The 16121-nt window shown below is 47.3% G+C and overlaps 1 protein-coding gene across 3 annotated transcripts in view; it reads right to left on the reverse strand.

Moving 5' to 3' along the window:
- Positions 1-5858: 5858 nt before the first annotated feature.
- Positions 5859-16121, reverse strand: part of Prmt5 (protein arginine N-methyltransferase 5) — a 10289-nt gene continuing 26 nt past the window's right edge. The window contains exons 1-17 of one of the 3 annotated variants that reach the window (NM_013768.3): positions 15924-16121; positions 15174-15292; positions 14783-14868; positions 13980-14114; positions 13452-13564; positions 13274-13323; positions 11968-12131; positions 10670-10831; positions 10179-10256; positions 10025-10083; positions 9818-9940; positions 9556-9731; positions 8511-8620; positions 8221-8314; positions 7966-8082; positions 7569-7633; positions 5859-6624 (exon numbers count right to left, since the gene is read on the reverse strand). The exon at positions 15924-16121 is cut by the window's right edge and continues 26 nt beyond it. In NM_013768.3, coding sequence (NP_038796.2) covers positions 6472-6624; positions 7569-7633; positions 7966-8082; positions 8221-8314; positions 8511-8620; positions 9556-9731; positions 9818-9940; positions 10025-10083; positions 10179-10256; positions 10670-10831; positions 11968-12131; positions 13274-13323; positions 13452-13564; positions 13980-14114; positions 14783-14868; positions 15174-15292; positions 15924-16033 — 1914 coding nt within the window. In that variant the 5' untranslated portion in view covers positions 16034-16121 and the 3' untranslated portion in view covers positions 5859-6471. Of the gene's footprint in view, positions 6625-7568; positions 7634-7965; positions 8083-8220; positions 8315-8510; positions 8621-9555; positions 9732-9817; positions 9941-10024; positions 10084-10178; positions 10257-10669; positions 10832-11967; positions 12132-13273; positions 13324-13451; positions 13565-13979; positions 14115-14782; positions 14869-15173; positions 15293-15844 lie in introns of all 3 variants that reach the window. The other 2 variants (NM_001313906.1, NM_001313907.1) reach the window with 2 other exon arrangements.

Consider the following 16121-nt stretch of genomic DNA (forward strand, 5'->3'; position numbering starts at 1 on the left):
CATTAAAAAAAAAAAGATTGACTGATTGATTTTATGTATGTGTGTACAGATGTTGTGCCTGCATGTGTGTTAAAGGGGCCTATTCATTCCATTTTGTCTCCACTCAGAAACTAGGTCATAAGCCTTTGCTCCAGCAGCAGACCCCAAATTCCGGAAAAAAGAGAATAAAATACCTCACTCAAGGAACAGCCTAAAGGCACGGGAATGAGAAATATCTTATCTCAGGATTGGCCATCTGTGCTAGGCAGCCCATCCTGTGGTTAATTAATCATGACACAGGAATTCAGCCCATGTGGGGCATCCCAGCACCCATCATTGAGGTTTTAAATTACCTGACTTTTAGCAATGTAATAATAAAATGCTAAGTTACTTTGCTTCTGCAGCAGATCTACCTGTCTGAGTTGTTCAGAGGCTGGAAGCAGTTCCTGGTTTAGCTCCTCATAGTAACAGCACAGAGGGGTGGGATGAGGTAAAGTAGCCTTTGTTCTATCTCTGCAGTAACTGGGCTGATGGAAGCTGAAATGAAGCTGAAATTTCAGGAAGAAAAAGGGGAGGGCTTGTCTCTGCTCTTTGCTCTCAGCACTTGTACCTCTCTCAGAGTATGTGATCACAAGGTAAAAAATTCACTACAAGTTTGCACATAAATTCAGGTCATACATTGAAATTGAGGTTTACAACAGAGAATGTTTACATGCATATCCACTAAGAGTAATTATCTGGCTAAACATTCATCATTTGTTACTAGCTCTACAGATTCATGGAGACCATAACTAAGCTATCCTTGACGTTTTGTATAGATAAACCCAGTTAAGATTTTTGTCTTCTAAACTTGCACCTATAGTAAATACTTAGTTCCCTTTTCATGACCTTTGGTTGATGGCTTTGGAATGTGCTGTAGGTTTTAGATGCCTGTTTGCTGTCTCAGAAGCAGTTAACACATGACACTTGAAGACTGGCAGAGTTCTCATTGTAGTTTAGCCATCAGAAAAGATTTAATAGCAGTCCTATTATAAAAGGGGCTCGAGTGTCTTTGTCTGGGTCGTCATTTTGAAGTGGTGAAGACACCTGCATGCTGGTTGTTTCTGCAGAATAAATGCTCTTTGTTCTTGCATACTATTTGAGTCTGGGTTCTTCCTTCAGCAATTCTCAAACACTAACAATATCTGTGCACCAAGTATGTTGTGCCCTCTGAGTGGTGTTGGGAATTAAACCCAAGTCCTCTGGAATAACAGCTAGTAGGTTTTTTGTTGTTGTTGTTTGTTGGCTGGTTGGTTGGTTTTTTTGTTTTGTTTTGTTTTTTGGGTTTTTGTTTTGTTTTGTTTTAAGACAGGGTCTCTCTACTTCTGGCTCCTGAGTACTGAGATTAAGGAGGCAGGCCACTAGTTCAACCACCACTGCTCCAACCCAATTAAAAAAAAAATTCAAGGACCTCCTCAATTATAGAGAGAGTTCAAGGTCATAAGATCCTGTCCAAAAAAACCAAAACCAAACAAACAAAAATCAACAAAACAAAACAAAACTTAGGAGTGATAGTGAGGCTGCTCAGTGGGTAAGAGGGTTTGCTTTGCAAGCATGGGGACCTATGTTCAAATCTCCAGCACCTGCTACACTCTCCTGTGGCTCTCACTGGGGGAATGTAGACAGGCAGATCCTGAGAACCCAATGGCCAGCCCACAAGCCTAGCTGAAACAGTGAACTTCTATTTTAACAAGAGACCCTGTCGTAAAGCAATAAGGTGGGGAGCAGTAAAAACCTGCTTGGAAATCTTGCTTGGTGCATATACCACACAGGTCATAAAAAACAAAACAAATTTATCTTTCTCTCTAAATAAAATACTTATGACTTCAAGAATTGCTCACCTTTAGCCAGGCATGGTGACTCCTACCTATAATCCTAGCACTCTGGAGGCTGAAGCAAGACTGTCAAAGAGTTTGAAGACAGCTCAGGCTACAGCCTTAATCTTAACCCATGCACACGGCTTTTGATTAAAGGAGCTAAAAGCTGGGACTAGATAAAAGCTGGGACTAGAGATGTGGCTCAGTTGGCAGAGTGTTTGCCCAACAGGCAAACAGGAAGCCTTAGGTTCTATCCCCGTCACTAAGGAAAATCAGACACCATGTCCCATGAAGTTGAACAGTCAATAGGTAAAAGCAGGAGAATCATAAGTTCAAGTCATGGCCAGCTACATAGCAAGTTCAAAGCTAGCTTGGGCTACAAGACTCTGTCTGAAAACAAAGGAGCTGGGGTGTATTTCAGTGTGCTTATAGAATACATAAGGATCTGGAAGCAACTCTCCCAACCAAAAAAGAAATCTTTCATTGAAGTTGATAATCCTATACAGACAAGCTGTATATGTGAGGTTTCTGTTCAGAGCAATTTAAGCATAGACATAGCACAGTCATGCACCACATGACATTTCTGTCAACCATGGATAATATACACCTGAGTGATCCCAGATTATGTTGTTTATTAGTTATTATAAATAAAGACACTATGATGTTCCAATGAGTAGGAACTCCTTCACTGCTAATTTGAATATATTGGCATGCTGGAAATAGTGGTGCACACCTTTAATCCCAGCACTTGAGAGGCAGGGGCAGACAGAACTCTGAGTTCAAGGCCAGCCTGGTCCTGAACACCCAGGGCTACATAGGGAAACGCTCTTTTGAAAAACAAACTCACAGTTTTTGTTGTTGTTTTGGTTTTGGGGTGTTTTGTCTTGTTTGGGGTTTGTTTGTTTGTTTGTTTGTTTGTTTGTTTGGTTAGTTTTTGGTTTTGACTTTGTTCTGAGGAGACAGTGTCTTACTATGTTGCCTAGGCTGGGGTATAGTGGCTATTTACAGGCACAGCCCCACTACTAATCAGAAAGTAAATTTTGAACCATCTTAGTTACTCTTCTATTGCATGCCAAACACCATGACCAAAACCACTAATAAGAAAGTTTATCAGGGCTTACAGTTTCAGAGGGTTAGTCCATGACTGTCAAGGTGGGGAGCACAGTGGAGGAGTAGGAAGGCAGGCATGGGGCTAGAGCAGTAGCTTGAGGTTTCTTCCTGATCCACAAGTTGGAAACAGAGAGAGCCCGCTGGGAATGGCCTGGGCTTTTGAGAGCTCAAAGCTCACCCCCAGTGACATCCCTCCTCCAATGAAGCCACACCTACTAATCCTTTTCAAACAGTTCCACTAACTGGGGGCTAAGTATTCAAGTATGCGAGCCTGTTGAGGCCACTCTCATTCAAACCGCCACTAACTCCATTTCTGACGTGGGCCAGTTTGTCTCTCCTTAGGCAATTCTAGTAGTCTTTCACTCCCAGGAAGTCACCACATTGATGCTGAACTTAGTGTGGTCCTCAGTGGCCTAATGCACTGTAGCCCTGAACTCCAGGACTCAACTGATCCTTCTCCCAGTCTCACCCTGCCTGGCCTGACAATCTCAGTGGGCTTAGAGAGGTACTTCTAGAAGTCCTAAAAGCAGTAGGGTTAAATGTTATTCATTTTAAGGTGGTAAATGTCAAGATCTCAAGTGCTCTAACTTGAGTCAAGATCCCTTAATTATGAAGTATGGGTGTTTGGGCTACATGTCTGTGCAGCCTGTGTATGCCCACCTACTGCCTATGGAGCTCAGAAGAGGGCAGCAGATCCCCTGAAACAGGAGTTATGGAAAGTTATGAACACCATGTAGATGCTGGAAATTAAACCCAGGTCCTCTGAAGAACCAACAGCTACTACTCCTAACCGATGACCCAGCCCTCCAGCCCTCCAAGGGGCGCTGCATCCCACCCACAGTGCGCGGCAGGCTAGTCTTCCATCCTTGCTTCAAAAGTCACATTGGCCACCCACAGTCACAGCAGCGCCTGGACTTTGTCAAATGAGTCCACATTGCCAAAGGGGCACAGGAATGCTTAAAAACCAATCAGCCACTTCGGGGAGAATTTACCCAATGTTGGAGTTTGGGGGGACAACGGCAGCACCATCTCCTAGGTGAAGTCAGTGACCTGGGCAAAACACCTCTAAGGCAACACAATTAAGAAGTGGAACTATTGCCTTAGAGACTGCAGTGTTCTGTAATGAGCCAAGACTACTCTTAAAAAATAGTCCACAGCTGCGGAACTTAGGGACCCAAATCTTTAATCTCAGAACTCAAGATGCAGAAGCAGGTAGATCTTGAATCCCAGGCCAACCAGGGCTACGCAGACCCGAAACTCAGTAACAAAAATTAACTTGCCTGGTCTACAGAGTGAGCTCCAGGACAGCCAGGGCTACACAGAGAAACCCTGTCTCAAAAAACCAAAAAGTAAATAAATAAATAAATAAATAATAAAAATAACTTGCTGGTTGGCACTGTCTCTACGAAGCCCGTCCCAGTGATTCTCTCTACATGGCCTCAGGAATGGAACATGTGGTGAAAATCAAAAGCCCAGGGAAGCAAAAAACAAAAACAGAAACAACAAAAAACAGAGAAGCTAACATAATAGTAATACAATAAACAAACTTTCCAGTGATTGAGAATTGAGGAAGAAATCCCAATCCCTTTGTTCCAGAGTGACAACAGGACTGGCTCCCTCTTGTTGGGCGGCCCCCTCAGGCAGCAGACCTGAGACCACATCAGTCCCTAGGTATATACTGTCATAAGATGCAGGCAGCGGCAGTGGGTACCCAGCCCTATGAGGTTTCTCACCAACTCTGATCCCAAAAGGTTCGCTTTGTTCCTTCAGGCTTGTGGGGAGCCTAAAGCTCCACTATTTCCTATATTCTTGACAAGGAACCATGGCAGCTGGACTCCTCTTTCCAGATCATGGCGTGCACTTGTGAGATCCATCAGAACAAAGGCTCACTCCCATGGACTAAGTCCCTACAAAGGAGACAAACTCAAATGTCTCTTAGTAACCCAGGAGATGGGCAAGGACTCAAGCTTTAAAGGCATCTTTGGGAGACGCTCACCACTAACTCCCTGGTTAAGTGACTTACAGAAGGAAAGCAAACGGATGGAGAAGATTCACTTGTTCTCTCCAGATCTAGATGCCAACAGGCACCTGATTCAACAGCTTGGGCAAAGCCCATGGAGGATAACCTTGACTTGAGGGTAGTCTGTTTTCTTGGACATGGTTTTGAATGGCCCCATACCTCCATCCTAGGTAGGCAGCTACCCACCCTCTAGACTGCCCCTCCTGACCGCACTCCTTGGGACTTAAGTATTGTCACATGCTCCTCTGCTACACTGCTGTTGACATCAGACTCTGCATGGCCCCCTATTGCAAATGTTAACTGAGATAATTTCTTGGCTGACACGAGTTCTGCAGTATTGTTCTAAAAAGAACTGATGGTGCCAACCCTCACTTTCTTAGGTTTTCCAAAACTCCTGGACACTTCAGCTGCCCACTCCCTGCACTATTCCAAAAAGTTACTGGCTGTTAGAGATGTTTGGAAAGGTAGTAACATTTCACTGTACAGACTTCAAATTTCCCTTCTGCAAAATGGAGGAATGGTCTAATCACTCTGTGGTTTTACTGGAGACGCCTGCGATCCATCTAAGGAAGGGAGAAGCTAGCGAGCTTTAGTCATATCCCCACAGTGTCTCTTTCCTAGAGAAATCAACAAATGGACTTAATGGACCATACAGAAAAAGCATATAACCAGAGGTCCTAGGGGCGGGGCGGGGCTGAAGGGCTTGACACATGGGGTCGAACGCAGCATGAGCAGGACTCAGAACCTCACAGGTTACCACTGAGTACTTCCTGCTCGACTACTGACCATTCCCAGCTTCTTGGGTCTCCTTGGGTCTTAGGTAAGACAAGAGCACAGACCTCAACATGCGGGATTTGAGTGAGGTGCAGGAAACAGGCAGGCAGAAAGAAGCAGGGTAAAGCAGCAGAGGCCGTAACTTCACTTTATTTGTTTCCTTCAGACACAAACCACCCAAACAACAACAGAGTAGGGCAAGAAGAGCGCAGGTCAAGTGTTCATGCACGCAGCCCGGGCTCTTCCACAGCCTTCGCTTTCTCTCCTGACCCCTGGGGAGCTCTGGCGGCTGAGCATCTGCTGAGGTTGCTTCATCCAGAGCTGCTGAGTTCTCATGCCCAAGCCAGAGGCTCTGAAGACTGCTGCTGGCTTGTGTCCTCTAGTTCTTTTTTTTTTTTTTTTTCGTTTTTTGGAGACAGGGTCTCACTATGTAGCCCTAGGTGGCCTGAAACTTGCTAGGTAGACCGGGCTAGCCTTGAACTTAAAGAGATCCATCTGCCTCTGCCTCTGCCTCTGGAGTGCTGGGATAAAGAGTATGCACCACCATGCCTGGCAGTCCGGGAATGCCTACCCGTTGGCCACCATGACATTAGGTAGGAAAGCAGCCGGAACCGCTCCTCTCTGGCGGCTGAGGGTCTCACTGAGGAACTGAACCAGCAGATGTTCTACACCTTCTGTGCTGTAGGAAGAGAACTCAGAGCTGCTTCCAAGGTTTTGACACTGTGTGCAGGGCTAGAGGCCAATGGTATAGGAGCGGCCGGTAGGGTTGTGAATAGAAGAACAGACGGGGGCCGTCACCGCCCACTCGTACCACACTTTCTTGGAATTGCTGCATCGCCAGAAACGCACACAGATGTTCTGGCCTTCGTGCACCGTGATGGGCTGCTGTAATACGAAAGACACAGGCGGCTTGAATGAGGAATTGTACTTGGCAATGATGGTGGGACAGACAGAGATTAGACAATAAACAGCCAAGTGTAGGGACAAACCTATAACCCAACACCCAGGACGCTGAGGCAGGAGAATCAGGATTTCAAAGCCAGCTTGAGCTATAATTCCAAACCCTTTCTCAAAAACCAAACAAAAGATAAATACAACAAAATATTCTGCCCCTTGGGGGCTGGAGTGATGGCTCAGTGGTTAAGAGCTCTGACTGCTCTTCCTGAGGTCCTGAGTTCAAATCCCAGCAATCACATGGTGGCTCACAACCATCTGTAATTAAATCAGATGCCCTCTTCTGGGGCATCTAAAGACAGCTACAGTGTACTTACATATAATAAATAAATAAATTTTAAAAAAATATATATTGACTCTCATAAAAGTTAGCTATCCTGTCAAAATATGGAACCCCCGGACAGTGACAAGGACACAGTAAACACTGTACAGGAAGGGAGCCATGAAAGCACTCAAGAGGAAGCTGGCCTATTCTTGGAGGTCAGGAAAATGGCCTGATGGTAGAGACATTCCAGGAAACCTAGGGCAGTTAGCAGGGTGGAGACATGAACAAGGAACCTCACAGGCAAAGCAGAGAGAACTGGAAGCCAACCCACCAAGCCAGCTCTCACCTGAGGGCAGTGGGAAGGTGCTGAGGGGCTTAGATAGAAAGGCAAACTCAAATAATGTAAAATTCATCCCTCTTCCAGGTAAAGACTGGACAAGAGAGGCTGGAGATGTGGGGAGTCCAGGTAGCTTACTTGGGTATCCCCAAGAGGACTGCAGAGCAAGTGACAGAACAGAACATGGGTCACAGCCAACTAGCTGAGGGACAGGAGAAGAACACCACTGGCACAAGTTGTCCCTCGACCCACCGTCTTAGAGGTGACTCCTACCTTAATGGGGAAGAAGATGGGGAACCATGAGAACATCCCAGGAGAGTGAGTCTCTGGGCGGATACCTGTGGAGACAAAGTAATGAAACCTTGAGGGCTCCCCTTTCCCTCTTCCCTACGTTGAGAAGAGTCTCTTCTGTGGTCATAAAAATGAAGAACCAAAGACCTCTACTCCTGGACTCTGGCCTCCCCAGTAAGCTACTGTGCTGGATTGGGACTGGCAGTAACCTCAGCTAGTACTCAGCTAACCTCAGCTAGTACTCAGCTAACCTCGGCTAGTACTCAGCTAACAAGCCATGGAGGAACAGAGGAAGCTTTGTGAAACAGCCCCCAAAGACATGCAGGCCGAACCAGAGTCACCCATGCTAATGCGCTCATACACTGTCCCAGACACTCACTCAGAGTGATGTCCCGGTAAAGCACAGTCTCAAAGTAGCCTGCGAAGCCATGAAGCACTGTGTTCACCTCCACAGGAAACTCCAAGGTACAGTAGCGGTTGTTGTCAATCATAGGATCTGTCAGGAAAGATGGTGGATGGATGACAAGGGGCCAAAACCCCTGAGCGACTCGGCAAACTTGAATAAGCTCTAGCACTGGAGGGCCAGAGCTGCAGACGCGGGGAGCTCGGTCAGAAGAGCCACGCGTGAACCTACCTCGGTTGGGATGGCTGAAGGTAAAGCAGGGCTTAGGAGCAGAGAGCTGGTGGAAGTTGTGCAACCGAACCACATAAGGCATCTCAAACTGTGCCTGTCCAGGGAGAAAACAACAACTTCAGGAGATAGACAGAGAACGCTGGGGCTCCAGCACCAAAGAAACAAACAAGAACACCGCTTTATTTCAACCACCTTCTTCACCCCCAGCTTCTCTTCCACCTTCATCGACTTCAGAGGAAGACAGTAGAGAAGACTAAAGAATAGCCCCTCCTAGAAAAGCAGCTCTTTACCTCAGGATCGCGGTCCTTTTCCCGACAGGCACGGACCTCATTGTACAGCTTAGAGGAAGAAATGGGAGCCAGGAAGGAGGTGTATTCTCCAGGGATGCTCACGCCATCATCTGCACAGCCACAGGGTCAAATCAGTTCCCAGAAGGAGGGAAATGGCGTTTTTACAGCAGCTGAAGGCTCAAAGACCGGAACAAGCCAAGGTTGCTATGGACACGGCCGGAGCACAGGCTACTGGGTCACAGGAATCCCACTCTTACTAAGTTAGAGCCATAGGTTAAAGGTAAAAACCACCAACATAGAGCCATGCACTGTTTAGCAACAGAACACACTCTGGGCTATTAGAGCCCAGCTCTGTGAAAACAATAGTCCTTACACAAACTAAGAGGACTACGAGGTACCTGCTGACACAATCCTGTGGGACCACATCACACACACAGCCCGCTGCTGCTGCCGAGCATCACTAGGCAAGGTCTGACTGCACTCTAACCCAGTGGGGATCACAGCACCCCATAAAGTTCCCAACAAACATTAAGCCCAAGGTAGCGATCACACCCAGAGCCTCATTTCAGATAAATGCTCCACAGATACCTTCCGAGCCCACAGACCCTAGGGAATCTCTAGTCCACCCACTTGCAGATCTTGTTTTGGCTTGGTTTGGTTTGTTTTTCGAGGCAGGGTTTCTCTGTGCAGCCCTAGCTGTCCTGGAACTCACTTTGTAGACCAGGCTGGCCTTGAACTCAGAAACCCACCTGCTTCTGCCTCCCAAGTGCTGGGATTAAAGGCGTGCGCTACCACTGGCCAGCTCACTTGTAGATTTTTTTTTTGTTTGTTTGTTTGTTTGAGACAGGGTTTCTCTTTATAGCTCTGGCTGTCCTGGAGCTCATTTTGTAGACCAGGCTGGCCTCGAACTCAGAAATCCGCCTGCCTCTGCCTCCCGAGTGCTGGGTTTAAAGGCGTGCGCCACCACGCCCGGCTACTTGTAGATTTTTTGACTCTAGCAAGCAGCAGTTCGCAGCCATATGGTTTCCCCCCAACCTGGACAAACCTTTCAGGAAGTGCTGTGCTCCATCCAGACACTCAGGTGACAGCTCGTTGTCGGCAAAGGAACCCAGAAGCTCACTGACAATGATGTCAGCTTTCTCCGGAGCCACCCATTCCCGCATGTCTGATGAGACAACTGTCACCTGGCTCCCCCATTCTTCAAACTGCCAGTTCTCTAGCCTGAAATCAGAGGTGACAGAGTAAGAAAGACTTCGGCTGGAAACGGGGACCAGGACAAGCTGCCCAGCAATCAAGTTGCTACTCACGTCACCACAGCATTGGGGTTCTTCTCCACAGCATACAGCCTGATCCGCCGCTCGGCCTGTTTGGCTGCCCGAAGAGACGCATTCACAAGAGGACCCCGGCCTGCACCCAGCACCATAAGTACCCTAAGGAAAAGGGCAAAGTCAAGCAGACTGAGCAGAGGGACGGGCAGGCGCACCAGCCCCTGGGAACAAAAGGACAGTACTCACTGGACATTGGTCTCCTTTTCTTCTTCTGGTACTCGGTCTAGCAAACATTTATAAATAGCCTGAGGGGAAAGACAGAAAACCTCACAGCTGTGAGCCCTTCTTTACTGACCTTATCCTGGCCCTGTGCTTTGCCCCGCGGAAGCCAACACCATACCTGCTGATATTGAGAGTATTTGATGGGGTCCTTTTCAAACACTTCATATGTCTGAGATTCCAGATTGTCCATCAGAGGCTGACAGAGGAGACAGAAGAACAAGTTGGCCAGTATTTGGCAAATGGCCAAGACATCAAAAATTTCCCATTGCTTCCTGAATTTCGGTAGGACCCACCTGGACCATCTACTCTTAAGAGATATTTCTTGGTCCTATGTCTGGGTATTATTACAATTACTATTGACTTTTCAATTAAAAACATGTATGTGCGTGGGTATTCTGCCTGCGTGTAAGTCTGTGCACCACATGCACAGGCAGTGCCTGGGGAGAAGGCACTGAGAGCACCTGGTCCTCTGGAGCTGGAGTTACAGCTGGGAGCCACCATGTGAGTGCTAGGAACCAAATACAAGTCCCCGGGACGAGAAGCCTGGGCTCTGAGCTCTTAGTCATCTCTGTGGTCCCCTCTGTCACCAGTAGTGCTCTCCACACCTACCTGGAGTGGGGACTGCAGATAGTCTTCATAGCCTTTGGCAAAGAGCTCATAGGCATTGGGTGGAGGGCGATTTTGGCTTAAGTATTCCAAGTACTGGAGGTAGGAACAGAACTCCTTCTCTGAGTGGTGGTTGGTTCCCGTGATGATAAACTGCACTTCCAACTGTGTGAAAAGTCAGAGCATGAGAGCAAGCCCACAAACCACCATTCTCAGACATTATACTTTATAACCAAAAGCCCCAACATAAAATAAAACCCATACCAACAGCTGCCCAGCATCTGTCCCAGTACCAAAAAAGGCAGGGCTTTCATAAATTTATAAAGTCCTCATATGCTAACACAAAGGTCCACAAGTGTGGGTGAGGGTGGGGGTGGAGGAGGGGGTGGGGTCCCTGTAGGCATCACAGGAGCAGGAAATAATCCATGGCAATGTGACAATGAGAACTCAGTGCATCCTGACCTAGGCTGGACCAAACTTGAGAGTGTGATGCCAGGCAGTTTATTGCCAGCATGTTTAAACACAGTACAGTTTGGTGGGAAGTTCCCTGGTGTAATACAATCCCTGGTGCACGAGAAAGCTTAAATGTATCAAAACTCAGCTCCAGGTACATGGGTTTAGAGATAGGCTACAAGGACTAGCTTAAGGATCAGTGTGGTCTTGGCCAGACAAAGAGCTGAGAGGTCATTTGGGCTAACAGCCACCTCCAGTCCTGGTTGTGGGAGCTTATGGGCTGGCCCTTCAGATAACACAGATCATCAATTCTCAGCTTTCTGGATGAAAACACAGGTTATACTTCCTTCCCTTAAAAACAAAAAAACAAAACACTCCTGCATGCTTAACATTCCTGGCCATCCCTGGGCACAAGGACCCTCAACTTCTTGTCTGTTTGTTTTGAGATAAAAATCCCTGACTTGTCTACTTGCCTCTTCCTCCTGGTGCTGGGATGAAAGCTGTGTGTCCTCACACCCAGTCTCTTACTTTAACTATGTAAGAATTCCTTGCTGGGCAGTGGTGGCGCACACCTTTGATCCCAGCACTTGGGAGGCAGAGGCAGGCGGATTTCTGAGTTCGAGGCCAGCCTGGTCTACAGAGTGAGTTCCAGGACAGCCAGGGCTACACAGAGAAACCCTGTCTCAGGGGAAAAAAAAATTCTTGTGAAGTTTGGCTCTTTCTCCAGAAACCAGAGGAAGTTCTGGAAAAGGAACCATGAAGAACACAATCATCTGTCCCTGTCCCAGAAGCAGACGTCCTCAGTGATTAAGTCCGTCGGGCCACCCTGAAACCATACGGCCACCCACCTTGAGGAGCCGGAAGATCAGCCTCTGCTGCACCTTAGAAAGAACAGGAAATCCTTTCTTGTTGGTTAGGAAAATGCTGGTGGGGAGAATGGCTGCTTTGATGGGCTCTCCAAGCCAGCGGTCAATGACGTGATTAGACGGGAGGTCAGCTCCAATTTCAAGAGCTACACAGAGGAAGGAAAAGGACACCTATTGCTGAGCAGGGAGCCCACCTTACCTGGTGCAAATTTTTTCCCTTCTGTTGAGCACAGGGAAAGCAGCCAAAATACCCAGCTCACACATGGAACTCACTTTGTTCTCCTTTTCTCAGACAGGTTCTCACTGTATAGCCTTGGGTGGCCTAGGAGCCACAGAGCCCCACCTTCCTCTGCGTCCCATGTTCAGGGACTAAAGGAATATGAAAACAGAATGGCCAGGGCTGGTTCTATTTTTAGAGTGGGTCTCAGGTAACCCAATGTAGCACTGAGCTTTCTGTAAACTCCTGATCCTCCTGCCTCCACCTCCTAAGAGGTGGAACTGCAGGCATATGCCACTACATCTATGTGTACTATGGATCTACTTAGGGGCTTCATGCATCTAGACAAGCAAGTGCTCTACCAACTGAGCTACACCCCCAGCCTCATGAAATTGTTCGTTTTTTTTTTTTAATATTTACATTCATTTTTATTCATATGTGTGTGTTCTGTATATGTGCCATGTGTGTGCAGTTCCCCCATGGAGGCCAGAAGAGGGCACCAGATCTCCTGGAGCTAGAGTTAACATGCAGTTGTGAGCAACCCAGTGTGGGTCCTGGTATCTCAACTTTGATCCTCAAAAATAGAGCAACAAGCACTTTTAAACACTGAGCCATCTCTCCAGGCCCGAAACTGTTAATTTTTCTTTTTAAAGCCATGGTCTTTCTGTGTAACCCTGACTGTCCTGGAACGTTCTAAACTGCCCATTCTTACTTTTGTTTGAGATAAGGTCTCTCTGTGTAGGCTTAACTGCCCTGGAACTTAATCTGTAGACCAGGCTGGCCTCAGACTTGTAGAGACTTGCCTGCCTCTACCTCCTAAGTGCAGGGACTAAAGGCGTGTGCCACCACTGCTTGGCTTTCTTTTTTTTTTTTAAAGACAGGGTCTGTCGACATAGTCCTGGCTATCCTAGAACTCACTATATAAACAAGGCTAGCTTTAATTACACTCACAGAGATCTACCTGTCTCCAGTTCCCATGTTCTGGAATGAAAGGTGGTGGGCCACCACGCCCAGCCTGTTGATTCTCATTTCTAGGAGGCCGCTCATATCTCAGAACCCTTGTGGACTTACCTACTGCAATTCTCTTGCTATAGTCACACAGAGTCCGAAAGTTATGCCACCTGCCCAGAATCAGAAACAAAGAAAGAGCCTGTTAGGGGCATATGACCTATAACTCAAGAACACGCCCCACCAGTTCCCCATAGCCCTCACCCCACCCCACGCAGTACAGCAGCAAAAGGAGACATACCACATCCATGTTTTCTCTTCTCCACTGTACTCCTCTGTGTGTGTAGTCGGGGCATTCTCAATTACATCATCTCTCAGGTCCTCTGGGGCCACCAAGGGTACCCTCATCCAGAACTGCATATGAACAGGTACCCTGTTAAAACCCTGTTTCACACTCATCAGGTCCAGAAAGCTTCCCTCAAGTTCACAAGTTAATCTCTTTATATGCTTTTCTAAATGTGATTACACGTGTTTAATATGTCATACGTATCCTTGTGTAAATACCTAGCTTGTCTTTTATTTTAAACAGAAATAATTTATTTCTCTATCCTTTGTTCCCAGAGGCTCACGTATGTTAGGCAAGTGATCTACCACTGAGCGACGTCTCTAGCCCCACATATACTGCTCTGAAACATTCTGCACACCACACTTAGGCGGAGTCAGGAATGAACAACACTGACATTTCAATTCTGCCAAATGCACTGGGAGTGTAACTAGGCAAAAGGGACAGCTATCATGATACAGAGCAGGAAAGAACCCTCAGTCATACCATGGAAGAGTGGTGGCCAGTGTGGATGTGGTTGGTCAGAACTCTGGCCAGATTCGTGTTATCTTCCTGATTAAGGGGCAATAGGAAAGCTGGAAGACCCAGATATGCCCCAAAATTCAACTCCTGTAACATAGCCTGAAACACAAGACAAGAGAAAACAATTAAGAGCTAGGGTTTTAGGGTAGGGAGCAGCAGAAACTGGCTCTGACACTGTAGCCCAGGCTGTTCTGGAATTCTCTATATAACTCAGTTTGACTTTGAATCTGACCTCGCTCACTCTCCCTTTTTTTTTTTTTTTTTTTTTTTTTGGTTTTGGACCAGGCTGGCCTTGAACTCAGAAATCCGCCTGCCTCTGCCTCCCAAGTGCTGAGATTAAAGGCGTGCACCACCATGCCCGGCTGGTTCACTCTCCTGAGTGTCTGTATTACAGCTATAAGCTGCCATACTGAGCTAGAACCAAACCCTTTTGGAACAGGGTCTTAGATTACAGCCCTAACTAGCCTGGAACTCAGTGATTTGCTGGGCTGGAGATGGACCCTGCTGAGATTACAGATGTGAACCATCACCTATCGTTCCAGACACTTTTAGATGGACTCTGATTTACCAGCTTACTCTCCTGACCTAGTTTAGTGACAGAACTAATTTTTTCCTTTTCTTCTCCTGGCATGGAATCTCAATCCTCCCTCATTATCTTCCTGATGTGGGAATAACCTCACAACGCTTGAGATTGCAGATAGGTGCCCCAACACCCAGGCCAGGCCTAACCTTTAAAGGGATCCCACGAAGAAATTAAACTGCCTTACCGCTTCAGAGTTCCTTCGGATCTTCTCCACTTTTGAGTCTGGATGAATCCATGGAGAAAGCTTTCCCACAATTAGCGTATTCCAGTCTGCATCCCCAACCCAAGAGAAGACAAAGACTCAATGGGAGTTGGCATGTTCTTGATCAATTTCTAGTTCTCAGCAGAGAATAAAGAGTAGAGATGAAAGACAAGACTTTTTGTCTCTGATATAGGGATAGCCTGATGAAGAATAGGGGACTACAACTTTTAGAAAGGAAAGAAAAAAAAGAGTTCTCTATGTCATAGGGGCTAACCAATAGATAACCAAGTCAGAGGAGGAGGAGAATTAAGTCCTATAAAGCAGAAGATATTCCTGCCTCTAATAATTAAGGGGCACAGGGGATGGTCCCTACCCCTTCCTGACAGCAGTAGGTCTGATCGTGTCTGGGGGCCAGGCCGATTCTTAGCAGGTTCCTGAATGAACTCCCTCTTGAAACGCGGGTGGAAGACAGGCATGCAGAGGAAATCAAACCTACAACCGCGACAGACCCAGAAGCATCATGTAAAGTGAGGGCCCAGAGATCCAACCAACTAGGTTTAATATTTTGATTTTGCACAGTTCCATAAAGCCACCAGTCACCCCCACGGGCTACGGAGTTCAGCCCATATTGGGGCACATCACTTTCACTACACTGTGCACCAATTTCTTCCCAAAACACAATCATGAAAAGATAAACGAGAAATGGAAATCCAAGCCAAGTAGCTTCTTTCTTCCCTGACTTCACTGGCTTTCCAGGACTGTCAAAGTTAGACTTGACCCAACACTGCCCATGCCTCCCCAAGCCAGATTAAACTCTTCTCTCGATTGCCTCTTTATACTTCTCTACTCTCGGATAATCCCAGTCTTCAAGGCCCTAGAGAAGGAATGACTGTGCGTCCCTTTTAATTTTTACCCTAGAACTCCCCTGATTTTTTAACTCAGTGACCACACGCGCCCCCTCCCCCCGCCCCCAGAGTTTCATCCTCTCGTTCTTAGGGCCGAAGTCTTCCCCACTCAAGGAGTAATGGTGTCTCAAGCCCTCACCCCCTGCAGGGGACTAGTCTGCCCTCCTTGTTTCCCAAATTTGGATCCCGCATTCCTCTGGCGGAAGTCCGGCCCTCACCCCTGCTTGGCCACAGCACCCAGTGTGTCAGCTATTTCGGGGACGCAATTCAGGTCCCTCCCGCTGGACACGCGGCTGCCACCAGCACCTCCGACTGCCATCGCCGCCATCTTTTCCCTCGCGCGGCCCACGCCGGGATTCCTTGATACTAGAGTCCAATCACGAAGCGGTGAAGAGTCCCCAGGAGGCGGGACAAGT

The sequence above is a fragment of the Mus musculus genome, chromosome 14 (genome assembly GCF_000001635.26).
Source record: "Mus musculus strain C57BL/6J chromosome 14, GRCm38.p6 C57BL/6J".
Lineage (NCBI taxonomy): Eukaryota > Metazoa > Chordata > Mammalia > Rodentia > Muridae > Mus > Mus musculus.